This window comes from Periplaneta americana, chromosome 1 (assembly GCF_040183065.1).
Source record: "Periplaneta americana isolate PAMFEO1 chromosome 1, P.americana_PAMFEO1_priV1, whole genome shotgun sequence".
Classification (NCBI taxonomy): domain Eukaryota; kingdom Metazoa; phylum Arthropoda; class Insecta; order Blattodea; family Blattidae; genus Periplaneta; species Periplaneta americana.
The window spans coordinates 77,049,208-77,064,409 of NC_091117.1; the positions used below are offsets into that span (position 1 = coordinate 77,049,208).

Genomic DNA, 15,202 nt, shown 5'->3' on the forward strand with positions numbered 1-15,202 from the left:
TTGGCCCAATCCCCTTCAAGACGTACTGATGATTTGTGAAAGCTCGTCAAGGATGTCAGGGATGTTCACTCGACTGCAATATGTGTTCGAGATAGGAGGAAGATGGACTAAATACTGAATCGTGGCCTTTTGTTTTGTTGTTTTTTCTATTTTTTTAATTGTTTGAATTTTCTAAGACAGACGCCTGTAAGTTTGTTTTGTTTATGCCACGAAAAATAATTTTGTTGAGAATAAAATTTTGTTTTCCATTTGCAGCCATAATGGCATAAGAAATAATCATAAAGTTATGGCATAATACATTCATGAACCTGATGTTAATTACTAAAACTGTCATAAAATAGGCAGGAGAAATTATATTTTTTTCTCTCTCTTAAATACAACAAAAAAACGTAAGAACCACTAGGTTGTATTCGAACGCACGACCTCATGAATACCAGCCCGGAACACTACCACTACGCTACAACAGTAACATGCAGAATACTTTAATTATAACTGTAGATATCAGACCATGTGGCCCAACAACTTGTAACATCGTCTGTCTCGAATTGTAGCGAAGAAACCCGAAGGATAGCTTCTAGAGAGTGGTCACTTTCTTTTGAAGGCTGTACATTCTATGACACGGAAAGTGATTGCTGTTGAGAGACTAAGTCACACCTCCGAATAGCTCGGGAATTATCGTGTGAGCTGTGTTTACAAGCGTGCGTTTTAGATACAGAGATTCGCACCCAGTCTTTGTAACGAAAACTCTGTCGCTATGCCATAAAGGCTTCGTACGGAATAAGTCGTTTCGTGACATACAGATACGTTGTTGCTACGACCTGATTTCATCCTCGGACCTCGATGCTTAATATTTGCCCTTGCGAATCTCGCTTAGACAAATTCACGCTACAGGAGAGCGACCATTTTCCGTGTCAAAGGGTGTACAAAGAACTGATACTGGCAACTAGTGCTACTGAACTGAAGACTCAAATTCTGTCTATTCAGTGAATGAGACAGATTGCTCATTGGTTTCATTTCGCATAACGGTGGTGCATTGACGTGAAAACTAAATTTGTAAGCTCTCACCTAAACAGAACAACCTACCACCCCTTTTATGCTACGTTGGAATTCTCCAAATGAATTTTGGTTTCAGAAAATTAGGTAAAATCTACTTCCCTCCCATTTTAAGACTAATATGGAACGAACGTGCTAGGCCAGTGTTTGTTTGTAAGAGAGTTTTTTTTTTCTTAATTTTAAATAGCATTTTTGTATCTTTTTTTAGTATTCTTGTATTTTTAGTACCGGTATTTTTATTTTAAATATATGCAAAATACTAAAATGGCGCTTTTCAGGCAGAAACATAGCTTTTAGGCATTTATAGGAATTTATTATTTATTTAGGCTTTTTAGGTCCTACAGAATTTTAATAGGGAGATCCTGTGTACAGTAATGGCCAAAAAAACCAGACCGACCCTTGTAGCTGATTTCAGAGTCTTGTTCACAGTGACAGCACGACAGACTGGTAACTAAGACTTTCGTTGTTCGAATCCTGCCTGGGAAGGAAACTTTTTTTTGTTCCTTATTCAAATTTATTCCCAATACTTTTCGATTGCAGCGATATTTTACTTAATTAACTTATTATTTCCAGAACATGAATTTTACCAGCTTATTTTCTAATGGCTTTCGATATGGGCTACGTCAGCAGTCGAAACTACAACAATTTCAATAGATTACTCGCTATCTTGTGAATGCGGGCGTGGCATGCGCAGTGGCTCATTTCAGGGACTTTGATTATTTCGTCGGTCCGGTTTTTTTTTTTTTGCCACTACTTTACATGAAACGTAGAGATATCTGAATAACATACGTCTAGGACGTGGCAAATAAAATAATTATGGAAATAGAAACCCGTTCCCTAATCATTATAAAATGAGAGTATTATTATTTTTAGTAGGTTATTTTACGACGCTTTATCAACATCTTAGGTTATTTAGCGTCTGAATGAGATGAAGGTGATAATGCCGGTGAAATGAGTCCGGGATCCAGCACCGAAAGTTACCCAGCATTTGCTCATATTGAGTTGAGGGAAAACCCCGGAAAAAACCTCAACCAGGTAACTTTCCCCGACCGGGAATCGAACCCAGGCCACCTAGTTTCGCGCCAGACGCGCTGACCGTTACTCCTCAGATGTGGACGAGAGTATTATTATGTGTCATGCTATTTGATTATATTATTAATCAAAGCTATATGACTAGAAATACGAAGGAGGTTATGGATCGAAAATGGTGCAATCTAAGCCGGCAACATATGCATGGCTTGTGCTCGCTTTTGCGGCCTTGAGCCGAACGGGACGCTCTGTAGAAACTGATTATGAACAAAATCTGTTCAATCGTATAGGAGAAATAAACAGATGGACAGACAGACGGCGTATTCAGAACAACGTTTCGATAATAAAGATGCTGAAAACGTGTATTTCCGTCAAGATATCGAAATAGATTTTTTGCAGCATCACAAAACGTATTTATTATACTTCGTATAAAGAGAATGTAAAAGAAAACAATACCAAAGTTGACAGCTACCATTCTATACACCATGGAGTAATAAATCATGGCATGTCCATATACGAAGTGAACTGACCTTTTTCAGTTGGCACGCAAATAGGTCTGGGTGGACAGGGTTCTCTTTTACACTGCACTTGGTCCATAATACAAATCATGCCATCACGGCAATCGATAACTTCGCAAGTGGCTTGGCAAGTAGGGCCTTCTGTCGTCAATACGCATTGAAACCCAAGCTCACATTGCATGCTGCAAACAGCTTCCGGGGTTGTTTCTGTAACTGAAGATAGTTGGAAGTAGGCTTACCATGAGAAGAAATTCTATAGGAGGACATGGAATCTAAAATAAGAGGACATTGCTGGAAAAAAGGAGAACTTTTTAAAAATTGGTATGAACAAAATTAAAGATAAAAACAATGGCTCACCTTAGTAAGTTTTCTCACTAGTTGCTGGATCAGTATTACATCTGTACCATACTTATCGGTGGAGCCCACTTTGTGCATAAGAGCCTGAAGAGACAAACTTATATCTTGTAACAGCTATGGAACTGTTCACAGGACATGTCGTTGAAATTATATTTCACCATGATGATACCTCTGACTGTCTCCGTTAGCATGCGATTTCGTTCTGTTGTCCATTGAGCAGATATCAGGGAAAATACTCTCTCAGCACTTCCATTGTGACTTGGGATAAATAAATAGAATTGACATATTTTTAAGAGTTCTGAGAAAGTTTCAGTGCTCGCAGAACTATTGGAATTGAAGAATTTGCACCACTGTTTATCTAAAGTTAAATCTTTGTCCAAAATGGCTTAGAATCATGAATAGTGACATTTTTAAAGTGTAAGAATTCAATGCATGTCAATAGGTCATCATATTTTATGTTTTTTTAAGTGCTCTAGCTTCAACAATTGAAAGCAATTAAATTCTTTCATAGGTTTTCACCATTTGTTTAGATATTCTATGCACAATATCACACATTATTCAATATTAATATTAATTCTAGTTGAAATGCCGGACATTTCAATTTTTTTAAATGCCTGCCGGACAGGATAAAATGATTAAAAAAGAGGACATGTCCTCCTTTTGCCGGACGGATGGTAACCGGATGGAAGATGAATTAACATTTAAAGCGTTGAAGAAGTTCGTGTAAAAATATACATTCTCATAAGCAGCCTTATAGCTTCCGTTTTTTTCAAAGTAGATATCGCAATCACCATGATATTAGGTATAAATAGTATGGTTATCACTAAGTTATCTTATCCTTCAGCCCTACACATTCCCAAACTCCGGATTGGTTGACGGGGTTGGGATCGGTTTTCTAGCTAGCCTGACATCCAAGGAGACGGATGTTGCCATCAGCAACTGAATCACTTGCATTTAGAATGAGGAAGGCACATTTGCTCCACACCAACCAATATCTAAACCAAAAACGCATATTTCTTTTCTTTCTGGGTTAGAATAACCACCATTCGTCACATTATGCCTCCACAGTCGATCGGACCATATATTACCAGAATCAACTCGTAGCCAATTGACTAGTCTCCTAAATTGAGACAACTCATCCTGCCCGTAGTTTTCTTTAGGGGTAGGTACAGCTTACAGCAGTAAACTTTTGGAAATATTCAACATTTTTTTTTCTTCATTACTGTATCTTGTACAATAATGAAAATTAATATGTGTAAAACACTGTCCTTCTGCTGTATGAAAAAAAATATTTTTACGATTTAAAAAAATTATTTACATTTTTGTTTTCAAAATTCAGTTCACTGTGCAGTGATGAAGCTTTTCCCGCATAACTCAGAAACTATCCAAAATTCTGTGATGATAGTCTATTTTTGTGTGTATTTATGCATGTCATATCTACAATATAATGCAAGATCACTTCTCTACCTTTGATAGATTGTCTGATAAAAAAATAAATTCATTTTAAAAAATGATCAAATGTCAGTATTTTCTTCTAGCACAAAATAAAAAAAAATTGTTTATTAAGAAATGTAGTTGAAAGAGCATGATATTGTAAACATGAGTTTCAGCAATAAAATAAAATAGAAAGGACATGAAAAGGTTAACAAGTTTATGAGTTATGAGGGAAACGCTTCATCACTGCACAGTAAACTGCCACCATTATGAATTTTGAAAAAAATATATAAATAATTTTTTTAATCGTAAAAATATTTTTTTCATATACCAGAAGGACATTGCTTTCCACATACCAATTTTCATTATTGTACAAGATAGAGTAACGCAGGAAAAAAATGTTGAATATATTCACAAATTTTACTGCTGTAAACTGTACCGAACCCCTTAAGGCACTAAAATAAATGTTGGAATGAGCCCTAAAAGAAATGGGGTACGACTCTATACACTCTCCCACAAAAACTGCGGCATTTTCCAAATTGAAGCCCTCAAAATGCGTAGCTCTGGTTTACGCGTATCGCCTTGGGGACTTCAGAGCGAACTTAAAAATCATCACTCGTACAACACAAGGGCTTGGATCCCTTGTCTAGTGAAGACAGCGACTCCCTCCTATTATCATTCGCTCTGCCCAGGATTTCAGCATCTTCATCGAATCTGTCTTGCTGATGTTCAATTGGACTTGCAACATTTCTCCCCCTCATGTAGTAGCTACTAAGTTATGTTCATTTTCGAGTTTTCTCCTCAGAATTCTCTAATGTTCCTTGAACGGAATGGCGAAAATCGGAGTGTGACAAGTGGTCAATAGACTTGAGGTTCATATAGACACTTCCTCTAAGCCCCAAATTCTCTTGCACGTACGTACAGTACATAACTGCTGAGACTAATAAATGAATAAGAATTGCAAATGAGAGTTATTATTTATTGTTGCGGAAGATATAGATTGAGGACAGCAAACATGTACCATGTGAGTGGAGTGGAGTGGAGTGGAGTGGAGTGACTTGGAGTGGAGTGGAGTGGAGTAGCGTGGAGCGGAATGGCGTGGAGTGGAGTGGCGTGGAGTGGAGTAGAGTGGCGTGAAGTGGCGTGGAATGGAGTGGAGTGGCGTGGAATGGAGTGGAGTGGCGTGGAATGGAGTGGCGTGGAATGGAGTGGATTGGCGTGGAGTGAATTGGAATGGCATGAAGTGAAGTGGCGTGGAGTAGAGTGGCGTGGAGTGCAGTGGAGTGGCGTAAAGTGGCGTCTTGTGGTGAGGTGTGGTGTGGCTTGATATTGTGATGTGATCTTACGTGTGGAGTGAAGTGGCGTGACGTGGAGTGGAGTGAAGTGGCTTGGAGTGAAGTGGCGTGGAGTGGAGTGGAGTGGCGTGGAGTGGAGTGAAGTGGAGTGGCTTGGACTGGCGTCTTGTGATGAGGTATGGTGTGGTTTGATATTGTGATGTGATCTTACGTGTGGAGTGGAGTGGAGTGGAGTGGATTGGAGTGGCTTGGACTGGCGTCTTGTGATGAGGTATGGAGTGGTTTGATATTGTGATGTGATCTTACGTGCGGAGTGGAGTGGAGTGGAGTGGAGCGGAGAGGCGTGGCGTGGCGTGGCGTGGCGTTGTGTCGTGTGGTGAGGTGTGGTATAGTTGGATTGGTATGTAGGTACGGTGGATGAGATAAAGTGAAATTAAATGATATGTAATGGAATGTTGTAAGGTGAAGAGAGGATTTTGAAATTTGAGGTGAAGAGACGTCACGTAAAGTAGATTGAGCTATTTGTTTATCTAATCATTCTCAATTGAAAATTATGCCTACAAAATATTGTACAATTGCACATCTAAATACGCATCCATTATGGAATCAAATAAAATTACGTATAAAATCATTGCTCAAGAAATAAATTTGGGAGAGTGACATTTTGCATATGCTTCAGAATGTTACACGCAGTGTAGCCTACATTTTAAATATTAATCCGGCTCTTATATTCTATAATGTAATACCAGGGGCGTGGCGTCTACGTTGCCGGTGTTGTCGCCAGTAACATGCAAATACTAGAAGTTAAGCATATTCCTTATTTTATAATGTCTTAATTTGTATTTTCTATTAACAATTTAAATCCACCAGTTTCCCGTAACACAATAAATGTCAGAAGAGATATGGTTGTCATCTAGCGCCGAAGAATTGAACTAACAATACATAAAACTTAGTCGGCCTGGTTGGCGGTGTTGGTATAGCGCTGGCCTTCTATTCCCGAGGTTGCGGGTTCAATCCCGAGCCAGGTCGATGGCATTTGTGTGTGCTTAAATGCGACAGGTTCATGTCAGTAGATTTACTGGCATGTAAAAGAACTCCTGCGAGACAAAATTCCGGCACACCGGCGACGCTGATATAACCTCGGCAGTTGCGAGCGTCGTTAAATAAAACATAACATTTAACTATTTAATACGAGAAAAATTCGTACTGGCACCGGGAATCGAACCCAGGACCTCTCAGCTCTCCGCGCTGAGCGCTCTTTCCAACTGAGCCATGCCGGAACACGATCCACGGCGCCGGCCGAACCCCTCTCGTATTGCTTTTTTACGGCCTTACTACCTGTATCGTCACAAATGCAGGTAGTAAGACCGTAAAAAAGCATTACAAGAGGGGTTCGGCCGGCGCCGTGGATCGTGTCCCGGCATGGCTCAGTTGGAAAGAGCGCTCAGAGCGCAGAGCTGAGAGGTCCTGGGTTCGATTCCCGGTGCCGGTACGAATTTTTCTCGTATTAAATAGTAATAATACATATTGGCTACTTCATAGTAGCCGTGTAGTATTCAATGAGGTGGGCGAGCCCTCATACAAAATGAATATGTGATGTATAACATTTAACATTTACACAACACTTCAGTGTTTCCGATTTACGCCACATGCTGCCTGCAGTGCTTTAACGGCAAACTCGCCAAGGCTGGGTGTCAGTGACCTTCAGTGCCATTGTGTGACCACAGTCTAGTTATACAGTCACGAAGCTTGAGGTGTTTTTTTTTTTTTTTTTAATTTCCCACGATACGAATGATCCAAGCGGTTAGCAACTGAGAGTACTGGGAACAATAGACTGTGTGATAGTAGCGACCCTAGTGGCTAGCAACTAAAGTTCAACGGTCATTGGATGAAATTCCCTACATATTGAGCTTCATGACTGTATGTATTAGACTGTGGTGTGACTGTAACGCGATTACTTGCCGGTTAGACATAAAGGCAAACGTGTGTTATTCTTCCTTCTGCTTCACTCCCGAAGTATGGTTTCTAAATTTACTGGTGAAGTATTTATTCTTCTATGATTACTGCGTTATAGATAGCTTTTTAAAGGATTCTTTAGGATCACGTACATTTAGTGAGAAAAAGAAGTAATTGTTCTGAATGGCAGATCAACTCCTGAATTAAAAAGACTTGAAGACTAAATCACATGGAGATTTTCTTTATTTTACTTGTCAGCAAAATTACAATCTGTTCAATAATGTGAACAATAAGTAACAATACGTGGAGGTTTCGAAAGACATTTTAATGTACCATGGTATACAGAATCACCGTGGCTGTTCGGTAGTGCAAAATTATCACTACTGTTTTGCTGGCCGTATTTACTTTTTTCAAGTGAAAAAAAAAACGCCTGGACCAAAGATAATATAAAGAATATGGATGGTTTCCCTATGCCTAGATGCGCGTCACGAAAATTGTAAAAATCACATTGCATCCGTTGTTTTTCTAGCGCGTTTTGGCAAAACGAGAATAGACTTATCATCAGGGAACGGATTTATATGGACTAAAAATATATGAAATATGTAAATATATATGTAGTTATTTTTACCAAAATATGGAATTAAATATGGATTTTTACCAAAATATGGAATTAAATATGGACTTAAAATTATAAAAAAATGACTATGTACGTTAAATATTGGTACATTTTAATCAAACTAAACAAAAAATATAATGGACGTACCTTATCTTCCAATGTAGTTTCAACAAAACACAATTTTTATTGTCTGTTACCATAACAATAGGTTACAAACATTTCTTTCAAGTGCTGAAAAGTGAATCTTCTTCTATTGTCTCTGAGGATAGATTTATACTGACTAAAAGAGCGTTCGACGTCACAAGAAGTAACTGGTACATAATTCAATTTCACAATGTCTGCTGGGGATAAGTCCAAGTTAATCTTCACTGTTGATTCACCACTCATCACAGCAACAACCTTTTGTAGTTCTTCATATCCAGGGTTTTTTGAAAGTACAGTGTCCACCTTAGCTCTTACTGCATCTGCAACTTTACCTCTACCACGATTCAGTTGTTCCACAGTACTATTTATAATTTCAAAACTTTCAGATAGTGAAAGGTGCCTATTTTGGAGACTTTTGAGCGTTTTTATGATGCATGAAAATGTATGCTGAATGTGAGCTAAGTCATTCTTCACACTTATGTCACAGGTAACTGTTTTCGCAGTATCAATTGAGACTGCATCTTCAGAGTCCAATGCAAGGAGAACATTGTTAATAGAGTCTATATGTTCGGCATAATATTCAACTGCTTCTAGCCATGTACCCCATCTAGTTAAAATTGGCTTTGGTGGCAATGGAATTTCAGGGTACATTTCTTTCAACACGTTAACTCTACTGGGAGCTTTGAGAAATACTTTTTTCACTGATGAAATCAACAAATCTACTTTAGGGAAATTGTCTCTGACCACTTCTGCCACACGATGAAATGCATGCGCCACACAAGTAAAATGAGTCAATTTAGGATATACAACAAATAATGCTTGTCCAGCTTTGACCATATAAGGGGCAGCATCGCTAATAAAGAATAACACATTATCGTACATAATACCCTTTGGCCACAGGATACCCATAGCTTCGTTGAACAGTTTAACTATAGTTTTGTTATTGCACTTTTCTAGAACATCACAATGTAAAAGAATTCGTTCAGAATATTGTTCACTTAACAAACCGATAACTACATTACCAACAAGTCTACCTTCTTTGTCGGGAGTCTCATCAATGGAAACCCAAATTGAACTATCTTTAATTTCATCTCTTATCTTCTGTATTGTCTCATCGTAGATGGATGGAGCATACGTCTTCCTAAGTGTTGACTCATCCGGGATTGTATGTTGAGTATATTTTTCAAGGAATTCCCTGAAGACCTTATTCTTTAGTTTGTAGAGAGGAATATCAGCAGAGATGAGAGAACGGCACAGGTCGATGTTAAACTCAGATCTTACATTCGATGTTGTTGGTTGTGTTAAAAACAATTGTCTCTGCTTGGAATTTAGTTGTTTGTTGGCCTGATGTTTACTAGTTGTAATGTGTTGTTGCACCAGGAACTTTTGTGTAGATGATACTGCACACTGACACAAATTACAAAATAATATTTTATTGTCAGTTGATAAACCATCTTCTTTAAATTCTGAAATGTAACTTGTTAGTTTTGATTTTAAATTGACTGAATGACGTACTTTTGGCATATTTACCGTCTTTATAGTATGATTTACAAAACTGAACCTATGTGTACTCTGACTGGCATTTAACTGTTGAGCTGCACAACTGAAGTCTGTTAAAAATTTTAAATTAAATTAATACAGTTTTGTAACTTACTTTCCCATTGTTGATAGGACTGCTAATTTTCAAATAACTCTGATGTTAAAGGGATTACTGAACATGTGTTTAAATCTCTATTGTTGAAATGTATTTTTAAAAGTTAATGGAATTTTGTTTTGTTTTATTGTTAAACCTAATATAATATGGACTGTTTTATATGAAATATGGAAAATATATGGAAATTAACGAAAATATGTACTAAACTCTAAAATATGGAAAAATATGGAAAATAAAAGTAGGATTTTTCAACCCTACACATTGTGAAACATAAAGATAATGCAAAATATAAATTATATTAGCTTTATAAGTAAATATGTATTTACATATAAATCCTTTCCCTGCTTATCATTAAGCGAGGCATTTAAAAATCAACAGAAAAATACAATAAAGTTGTGAAAAGAAACAGATATAAAGAAATATGCAGTGTGTTATTTGGCCCAGCAAGAACTTCCGTTTAGGGGTAGGGATGAGCCCGATAGCTCCGTCAACAGGCGCAATTATGTGAAAATTCTACACTTCCTTGCTCAAACTGATGACAATAATTTATACCACCACCTTCAGACTGTTACTGTGTTTTCTGGGACACCAAATGACATTCAGAATTACTTAATTGTATGTTTTTTTTCGTGTTTTGATTAATGAAATTAGTGAAACAAGTTCTATTGCTTTGGTCACGGATGAATCGACAGACATGTCCAATAAGTCACAGTTATCGACGAATTGAATTGATGTACAAGTAGGCGTAACACAACTTCTGGCGGATCTTCAGATACATTACTTTCAGGAATTCTTTTTTTCCAAATTTATTACTACTATTCCTGTAATTCTATACATTGCATATTGTTTTCGGAAGGAATGTATATATTTTTTCGTAAAATGTTAGTAGAACGCTCGAGAGAAATTTATCCTCTCCTCGACTGTGGTATCATTTTCGAACCGGCAACACTCAGGAAATTCCCACACCACACCACTGTGTAATACCACAGCCTAATATCATATAGTCACGAAGCTTGAGGAGATTTTTTGCATTTCTCGCGATACAACTCTCCAAGCGGTTAGCAACTGAGAGTACTAGCATAGTCTAGTACAGCGGTTCCCAAAGTGTGCTCCGCGGAGCCCTTAGGGCTACGCGAATGATTCTCAGGGGCTCCGTCTGCGGAAGTTATGAAGATGACAAAAATTGCTAATTCCATCTAGTCTCTAGCGGGAAAACGGAAACTACTTCCATCAAGCTAAAAATACTTTCTGAGAAAGTAGTTTGCATTCTTCTTGCTTCATGGAAGCATTAATATTAGATCTACTCGTCACTGGAACTATCTCAATCTTTCTTGCTTGCCAAGTACTCAATGATTCTCGAAATTTATTTTATTTTTTATTTTTTATATACTGGGCAGGCAGTGTTTGTTATTCGTGGTACGTGGAATCTACAATCTATTGACTGTTACATTACCTCAAAAACTATATATATATATATATATATATATATATATATATATATATACATATACACACACATACATATATACACTGTATACCTGCATGTTAATTTGATAGCAGATGTGTTAGCTAAACTCTCGTTGAACTGGAACTGTGGCTTAAGACGGGCTCCGTAAGATCTAAGAGTCATTAGCCATCAACCAGTGCTCAGTCAAAGGGAGATAACAACAGCTATAACCTTACTTCAAAGAAGATAGTGAGAATTCCTGGGAATTGGGTTGAACATGATCCTGTCTCAGAGTCTACGATGCCTAGTGTAGAGGTATTGAAAGTAACAAACGAAAATATTGCGATTTATATTTGGACATGGGATTCACTGAGTTTGCTGATGAACGTCTACAATGTATGATATGGAACAAAGTTTTTCCTAATAGTTCTATGCTCCCTGCCAAGCTTAGACGGCATTTCTCAATTCAAAAAGTCACAAATAAAACTGCAAGACTACTTAGAAAGAAAAAGTGACGAACTCTATGCAGTTCAGACAAAATTTTACCTCGTGTAAAAACAAACAACGAGAAAGCACTGAAAACGTCGTACTTGGTTAGTCATGACCACGCTCTTCCTGGTAAACCTCACCCTTGCTGAATTGCTGAAACTCTTATGAAACCACTATTAGTGAAAGTAGTGAAGTGCATGGTGGATGAGAAAACTGCAAACTTGATTTCCATTGTGCCCTTATTAAATAAAATTGTGCATAATCGAATCCAGAATATATGAACAGACGTAAAAAATATCATGATTTCCCGTATCAGTTAAATGAAATTTTCGATACAACTTGACAAATCCACTGGCATTGCCGGATTAGCTATGTTAATGATGTTTGTGTGGTATGAATTTTCAGGTTCTTTCATGAAATATTTTGTTCTGCAGCCACTGCCATCTTCTACAAGCGGTACTGATTTTTTTTTTCTTCATTGAAAACTCGATACCGTGGGACAATTGCATTGACGTGTTCTCAGATGGCGAAAAGGCCATGGTAGGTCCTGTTGCTGGCGTTGTTACAAGGATCAAGGAAGTTTTAAAAACTGCACGAGTAGTCACTGTATACTACACCAACACGCCCTCGTAACGAAAAAATGCCAGCGTTATTAAAGCAGATAATAGACAACTCCGTCAAAATTATAAACTTTGTTAAGGCACGACCTTCGCAGTGTAGACTATTTAAAATCCTGTGTGAAGATATGGGTAGTATACACAAGTCATTGTTGGTAATATTACACACAGAAGTGCGATGGTTGTCGCGCGGTAAAGCGTTGTCCCGATTACATGAACTTCGAACGGAAGTTTCTTCACTTTTGAATTACCCGAAAAGTTTGCTAGCAGATTATTTGAATGATCAGGAATGGTTGTACAAATTATGTTACTTGGCAGAAATTTTTCAAAAATGAATTCAGGACATACATACAAGGTAAATGGAAGACTATATTCGATGCTGATGACGAAATTGTCGCACTGAAGAAAATGATAGCATTCTACATAGAAAGCGTCGACAGTCTCACTGACTTCAAACTTTAGAGAAGAAAATAAAATAACAATGAATGTCTCATTCATAGCAATAATGAAAGAACACCTTGACAATTTGCTTCAAAATATCAATTCATACTTTCCAAGGGACACTCAGGAATCGATTCTAAAGAAATATGAGTGGATTGTAGATCCATTTCCAGTGATGTCAAAACCAGCAGTCCTCACTGCTTCAGATATGAGGTCCTTATAGACATGGTTTCGAACAGCCATTGTCAGGGATAATTTAAAAGCAAACCATTTCCCAAATTTTGGGCTAAGTTAGGGGAGGATCTTTTGATATTAAACTGAAAAGCTAAATTTCTCTCACTGCCTTTTGGTATTGTGTACCTCAGTGAAACGACCTTTTCGAGGTACACGGCTACAAAAACAAAATATCGAACTTGTTTGGACACAGAAGACGATATAAGTCTTCAACTGACTTCTATGACACCGGACATTGACAAACTCTGTCGCAAGAAACAGGCACATTCTTCACAATAACTTCGGATGTACATGCAACATTGTAACATTTTTTAAATATCTTAACTACTAGTTAATATCATTTTGTAGATTTAAATAAATTATATCCAGAACTTTTTTACTATTGTTTCCTTTACTAATATATATATATATATATATATATATATATATATATATATATTCATACTTCCGTTTATGTATCGTGTGGAATATGCTTCATAGAACGTAGACAGATAAAAATAAAAAGTAAACATTTCTTGGGGCTCCACGAGAAACTTTTGCTTCAAAAAGGGCTCCGTGGCTGAAAAAGTTTGGGAACCGCTGGTCTAGTATATACACAGTCACGAAGCTTCAGTTGTGAGGATATTAGGAACAATACTGTGCGGGTACTATTTCGCATTGTCTGTAATGAGGCGATAGCAGCGATCCTAGTGGTTAGCAGCTATCTATGGATGCATATTTACTACGCATTGAGCTCCGTGACTATATATTAGACTATGATACTAGGAAAAATGACTGTGCCGGTACTATTTCGCATTGTCTGTGATGAGGCGACAGTAGAGATCCTAATGGCTACCAACCAAAGTTCAACTGTCAATGGATGAATATTCCCTACGTATTGAGCTTCGTGACTGTATGTACTACACTGTGATAATACCAACCCCGGGCCATAAGTTTGAAACGGTGGAACCAAAAAGGTGTACTAGTATGGCCGTCAAATTACTCATAGTTCATCTCTTTTTCCGGTGTGTTTATCAGCTGTTTTGTTCATATTATTACGATTACAAATTGTTTCGTGTTGTGAATATTTCAAAAGTGTAGTGAAGTTCAGCAAGTGTTATGTTTTATAAATAACCTAATATTCCGATCTGCTCAACTGTAGAATATGTCCGTTGATATGCCCTCCTATACTTTAACATGTGAAGGAATGCCAACATCCTTCTTGATAAGAGAAAGAATGTGGAAATGACGTGTTCAGTCCATGTCACAACTGTAACACTTTTAATAAATATACATTGAAATGTACATTGATATAATAATCTGCTAATACTCCTGTTACCTACACATCCATTCTAATCCGTCTACGTATGACCAAAACCCGACAGTAGCAATTTAATATTTGGCAATTGGCGGTATTTCGCGGTGGATTATGGGGCGTAAAAGGTGTAGTTTGACGTCATATCCGTCGCACCGATTTCAAGCAATTTGCCTTGGAGTATTCTCTCCTTTTTTTTTTCTTTATCCTCTCAGGGTAATACTATCACTGACGCATATAATGCAACTGATAGTATTTTATTTTTCGTGTCTTGCGTCACTTTGGCCTTGCAAGATAACAAATGCACGTGAGTTCGCGTACCTTTCCTCTTCGTTTTGAGAGAGACATTTGAAAAAGTTAATAAAAAATGTGCGACTTTAGAAATTGAACCCGCAAACTTTCTATAATACCTGATAATTTGCCAAGTTCAGAATTCAGTTTCTGAGATAAGGCATAACTGAGATTTTCTTGTCTTTCAGCTACATTATAACAAAATCAAATACATAGTTTTTTTTAGTTTCTACCTGTTCAACCATTCGTAATGGTTCTTTACTTTTTCCGCAACTAAAAGATATTTGCATTTGAGGCGGCTTTCAACCGTTCACACACCCGCTCGTCTGTTTC

General features: G+C 37.5%; 1 protein-coding gene across 5 annotated transcripts in view; it reads right to left on the reverse strand.

Moving 5' to 3' along the window:
- LOC138696877 (keratin-associated protein 10-4-like) overlaps positions 1-15,202 on the reverse strand; it is a 113,632-nt gene that overhangs the window by 19,621 nt on the left and 78,809 nt on the right. For 4 of the 5 annotated variants that reach the window (XM_069822373.1, XM_069822340.1, XM_069822348.1 and 1 more), the window contains one exon: positions 2,613-2,813. The exons of the other annotated variant lie outside the window; for it this stretch is intronic. In XM_069822373.1, coding sequence (XP_069678474.1) covers positions 2,613-2,813 — 201 coding nt within the window. The remainder of the gene's footprint in view (positions 1-2,612; positions 2,814-15,202) is intronic. 5 annotated transcript variants of the gene reach the window in all.